The 7,274-nt window shown below is 43.5% G+C and overlaps 1 protein-coding gene across 1 annotated transcript in view; it reads right to left on the reverse strand.

The window, feature by feature from the left end:
• Window positions 1-6,378, reverse strand: part of LOC111950382 (bromodomain and WD repeat-containing protein 3) — a 29,311-nt gene extending 22,933 nt beyond the window's left edge. Inside the window, exons 1-14 of the mRNA XM_023967924.2 lie at window positions 6,190-6,378; window positions 5,967-6,025; window positions 5,836-5,865; window positions 5,596-5,655; window positions 2,612-2,762; window positions 2,348-2,446; window positions 1,790-1,950; window positions 1,452-1,673; window positions 1,178-1,278; window positions 972-1,042; window positions 690-790; window positions 492-532; window positions 301-405; window positions 6-156 (exon numbers count right to left, since the gene is read on the reverse strand). Coding sequence (XP_023823692.1) covers window positions 6-156; window positions 301-405; window positions 492-532; window positions 690-790; window positions 972-1,042; window positions 1,178-1,278; window positions 1,452-1,673; window positions 1,790-1,950; window positions 2,348-2,446; window positions 2,612-2,762; window positions 5,596-5,655; window positions 5,836-5,865; window positions 5,967-6,025; window positions 6,190-6,223 — 1,386 coding nt within the window. The 5' untranslated portion in view covers window positions 6,224-6,378. The remainder of the gene's footprint in view (window positions 1-5; window positions 157-300; window positions 406-491; window positions 533-689; window positions 791-971; window positions 1,043-1,177; window positions 1,279-1,451; window positions 1,674-1,789; window positions 1,951-2,347; window positions 2,447-2,611; window positions 2,763-5,595; window positions 5,656-5,835; window positions 5,866-5,966; window positions 6,026-6,189) is intronic.
• Between the last annotated feature and the right edge of the window lie 896 nt (window positions 6,379-7,274).

The following is a 7,274-nucleotide window of genomic DNA, read 5'->3' on the forward strand; positions in this document are numbered from 1 at the left end:
CTCACAGACAGCACATGCAGAAGCTGGCCCGTGGTGGAGCTCCAGACTTTGAGCAGGTAGTTAGAGACGGCTGTGACAACCGTGCGGTCACCACGGTCCCAGGCCACCATTGTCGGCACCAGCTTGGTCTTGTCCTCGCCATTCACAACAGCAGTCCTGTGACAATCGCATACGTTAAATACATGCCAACCACTTACTAATGAGACAGAAACATAAACCCATTTGCTGCTGCACAGACGGAAATGCTGCTGCACAGATGTCAATTCTGGACACTATTGCAGCTGGACAGCATTGTCTTACCCTGGCAGTCTAGTGGCTATGTCCAGAGTAATGCTCTTCCACTCCTGCTGCTGGTAATGCCATATCCTGACTGTGCCGTCACGACTACCACTCACAAACCTCAGGCTGGGACCAGACACAGCAGTTAGAGGCCACACAGCAACAAATCAAAACCTTTTTATCTAAGTAAAGAGACAATTGCACACACTAACCTGTAACTGTTGTTACAAAACTGGACCACCACAACTTTGTCCTGGAAGAAGAGGTAGGAGTTAACAAAAGGAGTAGTGACAAACAAACTATGAACAGTGTAAGTGCTCTGTGATCTAGCTCCATTGATTCTTCTGTCTCCTCTCTCGCTCTTATGTCTGTCGCTCTCCATCTCTGTTCTTCTCTGCTCTGTGTCTTACCATGTGAGAGTCCAACTCAGAGAGCTTCATGGGTGTTTCAGAGCCAAGGTAATACACCCTGATTACATGATCCGTGCTGCCTGTGGCCAGGAACATCCCACCTGATTCAAAGAGCAACACGTAAGTACATTAAACTAACAAACAGATCTAGTTCAGTGGCTTTGTGAAAACTTGCCTTGATCAAATAGTCATTTGAATTGAGTAATTAACTCCATAATTCAGTGAAAAGGTGAAGTGGAATAAATGTAATGCAAAGCATGTTGTTTATTAGTGGCCACCTACCACAGCTGAAGGAGGAGGTGGAGATCTGGACCCCAGGCCTTGACCGCTCAATGAACTTGACTGGCCGGTCACTGAGGAGGAATCAGAACGCAATACAGGTTAGGTTCACCTAGACCACAAAACAACTGATCTGTTGAAAATAAAGAAACCATCGCATTCTCATCCCATCCTTTTGCCTCAGACAAACTCTGTTGTCCAACACTTACACGAACTTCATGCTGAGCGAGTGCCATTGCCAGAAACACACCATGCCGTCTGCTCCGGTGGAGGCCAGGTACCGCATTGGTCCTTTAACCGCCGGACAAAACTGAGGAGGACAGGGGGTGTCACACACATTTCTCAAGCAGAAAGGGTCACAAAATGACATTGTCAAAAACCAACAGGTTTCATGCAAGATATTTCACATGGCAGAAGGTAAATTCCTGAATATTGAAGGGAGTAACTAGGTTCTTATTGCTTAGTCCTGAGKGCTGTCCTGACCTGTATGGACGTGATGGAGGCTGCATGGCCCTGCAGCACAGTGATGGGGGCGCAGGTGCGCAGGCACCACACTCTGATGACCTTGTCACAGCTGGCTGAGGCGATTAGCGTGTTGTCGTAGTTCACTGCCATGTCGGAGATCTCGGCCGCGTGGCCACGCAGGGTGGACAGCAGCCGGCCATCATCTGTGGACCATATCTTTACCAGACAGTCATCAGAACCCTGGAAGGAGAGGGGTCACGATGAGACACCGGCAGCATAGAGACTGACACACTTCAGAGGGAACTGACAACAACTGTCTTTGGTATTCCTTCTCTCCTCTTTTGTCAGACTCTTACTGTAAATATCCGTCTGCCACTGCGGTCGAAAGCCACACAGTACACAGAGGACAGGTGGCCCAGGATGCGCCTGTGCATCTTCACATGCTGATAGGTGTAGGATGGCAGAGCATGGCCAAAGCGGGCAGTGCCAGTAGCCTGGCGAGCACCCATGATGGAAACTAGACGGCGAGAGAGTAGAGGTCAGTTGAGCGGAGGTAAAATTATTTACAAACACTTAAATATGTATTGTTCTGTAGTGTTACCAATAGTTTACGTGTTTCAGGGATATATGTTTATTAACGGTATACTGTGAGATTCAACTAATCTACTTACCCAGAGTCAGATGAACTCGTGGACACTAATTTTGTCTTGGTGTGAAGTATGAAGGAAGTTAGAGGGTACCTTTGCTGGCGTACCTGTAGACTTCTAGTCATTGTGCTAATGCCAGTTAACATTGGCTCGCGAAACTACCTCTAACTTCCTTCATACTGCACGCAGAGCCATAAAAATGGTGTCTACGAGTTCATCTGATTCAGGCTTAATTGCCAGAATTTTCCTTTTGAAAGCACAGCTTACCGATGCTGGGGGGCTTCCCAAAGCTGACTGGTGGTTCTGGGGGGCGACCCCGGTGGAGCGCAGCAACAGCAGTTCCGCTCCATTCTGTGTGGCTACAACCTAACAGACAAAAAAGAAGGCATGATTCTAAAGCATTACAGACTGTATGACCTGGGACATTTATGCTGCATCTGTGTAACCAAATACCTATGTTGTGATTATGACATTAGTTAGTCTTTGATGGTGAGAGAGAGAGAGAGAAACAGTGAAGAGACGGGAGCTCACTTTTAGCTGTGCGAAGCAAAGACTGCCTTCCCAAGCCCAGGAGGGTTTGGATCCCAGGGACACTAGGTGGGGCCTCCTTGTCTATGAGAGGACCTATCTGCTGGCATACTCTCAGCAGGTAGTCTGCAGGGATGTGCTGGTTCAAGATCACCTGTGGACACATGAGGGAAAACAGTCATCAGATAGACCTGTGTGAGTGGAATCAGTAGTGAAATGTCATCAAAGCAACATCAATATACCGGAATGTGACCATATCCCTAGCCACTTAGATATCTTACATTTACAACCTACATGTCAATACAGTGAAAACTCATCATCATAGGTTAGATGTTATGTTCTGTCAGTAAAACATTCACACGGTAGGTCAGAAAGTACAGTGTGAGCACAAAATATGCAAGTCCAAATTAAGGCCTCTTTACACCATGGCTGGGGTCAATTCGAATGGAACGCAGTCCATTTTTAGGAAGTAATCTTAAATAATTCTAAATGAGAAAAAGCGCCATCTATTTTAAATTACTTCAATAAATAGAGGCGTAAAAGCAATTTATTTCAAAAGGTTTTCAATTTTGGATTTTTAAATTAGAATCACTTCCTGCCTTCGAATGGACCCCAGTCCTGCTTTACACTTCACTACTTTGATGACACATACTAGTTCCAGGAAAGATACTTTCGTAGTGTAAAGAGACAGAGTTATATTCAAATCTCGAGAGATGTCTCCCATACTACCTCCGGACATCTACACCATATACCCACCCCATGAGTTGTATAGTGTAAAGACAATGGCTCTCCCTCACCATGTCCCTGCAAGAATTAACTTTATTACCTTAATACCAGTATTTTTGCTCTGTTAGCCAAAGTGTAAAGTAAAGGCTTTTCAAATAACCACATGTGAATCTTGGTTTAGATGAGAAATTCCTGTATAGTTTGAATTTCTATCCTTATTTTGTTTGTCTATATACTGTGGTATTTACGGTACACTAATAGGTGCACACACAGCATGTAAAGTGTTGGTCCCATGTTTCATGAGCTGATATAAAAGATCCCAGAAATGTTTCATACCACAAAAGCTTATTTCTCTAAAATGTTGTGCACAAATTTGTTTACATCCCTGTTAGTGAGCATTTTATCCTTTGCCAAGATAATCCATCCACCTGACAGGTGTGGCATATCAAGAAGCYGATTAAACAGCATGATCATTACACAAGTGCACCTTGTGCTGGGGACAATAAAAGTCCACAAAAAATGTGCAGTTTTGCCACAACACCACAGATGTGCAATTGGCATGCTGACTGAACGGATGTCCACCAGAGGTGTTGCCAGATAATTTAATGTTAGTTTCTCTACCATAAGCCACCTCCAACGTTGTTTTAAAGAATTTGGCAGTACGTCCAACTGGCCTCAGAACCACATGTAACCACGCCAAAGGACCTCCACATCCGGCTTCTTCACCTGCGGGATCGTCTGAGACCAGTCACCCGGACAGCTGATGAAACTGAGGAGTATTTCTGTCTGTAATAATAATCCCTAGTGAGTGTGCCTATACCCTTCCAGGCCTACCCATGGCTGCGCCCCTGCCCAGTCATGTGAACTCTATAGATTAGGGCCAAATTAATTTATTTCAATTGACTGATTTCCTTATATGAACTGCAACTCTGTGAAATCGTTGCATTTATATTTTTGTTGAGTATAGTTCACTTCAACATTTGCTACATTGCGTGACAGTTTGTACTGAACACCATGTTTCCCCAAGACGGTACGCATCATTCTTCAACAGCCTTTCTGAGGTACATTTGCTTCTGTTTGGTGGGTGTGGCCTGATCAATATGGGTGTGACCATTTGAAATCGCAAAACTCGTGCAACACACACACCATACAATCAATCTCCCTCTGGGCCACCATAATTGCACCGTTCAACTGGTCGTTCAGTACCGTTTCCGTTGAATTAAACACTGAACCCCGTTTTGTCGTATTGAATGCACCCCAGGAATGTGGCTTTGGTCACACCACATCAAAGGCTAACGTAAGGATAGTGTAAACAGAAAAGTTGTACAYCTGATGTTGAAGAGATAGATCTGCTGAACAATTCATCAAATGGCCACCTGGACTGTTTACACTGACAACCCCCCCTTGGTTTTTACACTGCTGCTACTCACTGTTAATTATCTATGCATAGTCACTTTACCCCTACCTACATGTACAAATTACCTTGACTAACCTGTACCCCCACACATTGACTCAGTACTGGTACCCCCTGTATATAGCCTCTGTTATTGTATCATGTTACTTTTTATTTTAAAAATTTACTTTAGTTTATTTCATAATTGTTTTCTTAACTCATTTCTTAACTGCATTGTTGGTTAAGGGCTTGTAGTAAGCATTTTACGGTAAGGTTATATTCGGTGCATGTGACAAATGAATTTTGATTTGATCTTGACTTCAAAGTGCAGTTGTTTTCGCATTTTGGATTCAGGGTTCTCCCCAAAGAATGCAAAAAATCCTGGGGTGAAACATGACATTAATATGCCCTCTATAACAAGTCATACAGTTTTAAACAGGTAGTTGTTGCCTGTATGAATTTAATTAGTACAGACGGTCAGACAAAGTAAGCGATCTCGACAGCCAAGGCCAATCAGAATCACCCTCCTCTTCTCCCCCTCAAATAGTAACTGCGATTTCATTGGCTGTATGCGAAGATTGACGTTCTCCAAGCCTTTGTACAGCCTCGTTCTGTTTGCCCTCGTTTAACCCCTCTTTGCACACACACAAAACGGCAATAMATTTTTTATATTTGGTCAGAAATTAAGTAATCAAATGCCGGCTATTACTACAACGCACAGTTAGTGTGTTATTTTCACACCATCATCCATCAATTAAATCAAAAGATTTAAAAGCCGGGAAATATTGATATAAAAACGTACCTATATTATTGAAAACGGTTACTGGACTGATAATATAGCCGTTTAAGAACTTATAATAACACTCACCCAGTCTTGGAAGTTTCGTTTGTATTGTTTGCCGTCCCAACTCCATCGTTTCGGGATCAACTAGAAGGGAGACGCGCGGTTAAATAATTGCATCAAACCACAAATACAATAATGTATTTGATATACTGTTAATGCCTCTATCAATAAAAGTATACCATGCCAATAAAAATAGAAAGCAGTCGATATCGCGGAAACGAGACGTGAGAACAAGCTAATACAGACAAGAGCGGCGCAGCTTACCTCATACTCTTCTAGTTCCTCAACCAGTATCTATGGAGAGACAGTTGCTAGTATTTATCACACATTCAGCCCTATTTAGCTAGTTAGCAATTGTAGCTATCAAAGTTATTGATATAACTTGTCATTCGTACCTGTGCCGATTTTTTACACGGTCCCGACTGGAGAAATCTAGCAATGAGGTAATACAATTCTGAAAATGCAGAGGCGCATTAATTAGCCATTCAATAGCTAAGCTATCCAGGTAGCTAACTAGCCAGCTAACATTAGCTAACTAGTTAGCTAGGCTAACTGATACAAGCCCTAAACTGTGTTTGGGTTCATATTTTAATAGAGAAATAAACACTCAGCACCCACCAGCTTCGATTTCTGAACACTGTTCTTCTGCCATCACTTGATAAGAACACCGACATTTGATTCATTAATGTGTATTTGTAGAATAGCCACAATAATTATTTCCACAGCAGGCAGCGTTCGGCCTTTTCCTTTCTCAAGCTAGCTAGCTAGCTATCTCACCGCCTTGTGCTTTGTTAGCGCCCTCCTGCGACCAATGAGAGCAAATCTGCAATTCCAGCACGAGCCACTTGGTGTCCATACCACCTGGTTTTGGAGGGCAGGTCATACAGTACTTAGCCCTTGATCATGATTACTCTCAGTTCCATTGCATTACATATAAGATTAAAAGTAATTGGATGAAGGCCTCTTCTGTATGGGGGAGTTTCGTTAAGAGCCCCGCCGCTCATTCTGAACATTAACACGCATTGCTTGTGGTAAGCAGAAATGTCTAAGATTTTACTGAGTTACGTACAGTTCATTTAAGGAAATCAGTCAATTGAAATAAATAAATTAGGCCCTAATCTATGGATTTCACATGACTGGGAATACAGATATGTATCTGTTGGTCACAGATACCTTAAAAAATGACTAGTAGGGCGTGGATTAGAAAACCAGTCAGTACCTGGTGTGACCACCATTTGCCTCATGCAGGGTGACACATCTCCTTCGCATAGAGTTGATCAGGCTGTTGATTGTGGCCTGTTGAATGTTGTCCCACTCTTCAATGGCAGTGCGAAGTTGCTCAATGGGTGACATGTCTGGTGAGTATTCAGGCCATGAAAGAACTGGGACATTTTCAGCTTCCAGGAATTGTGTACAGATCCTTGCGACATGGGGCTGTGCATTATCATGCTGAAACATGATGTGATGGTGGTGGATGAATGGGGCGACAATGGGCCTCAGGATCTCGTCACGGTACGTCTGTGCATTCAAATTGCCATTGATAAAATGCAATTGTGTTCATTGTCCGTAGCTTATGCCTGCCCATACCATAACCCCACCGTCACCATGGGGCACACTGTTTACATTGTTGACGTCAGCAAACCGCTCGCCAACACGACACCATCTGCCCTGTACAGTTGAAACCGGGATTCATCCGTGAAGAG

This window comes from Salvelinus sp. IW2-2015, linkage group LG23 (assembly GCF_002910315.2).
Source record: "Salvelinus sp. IW2-2015 linkage group LG23, ASM291031v2, whole genome shotgun sequence".
Lineage (NCBI taxonomy): Eukaryota > Metazoa > Chordata > Actinopteri > Salmoniformes > Salmonidae > Salvelinus > Salvelinus sp. IW2-2015.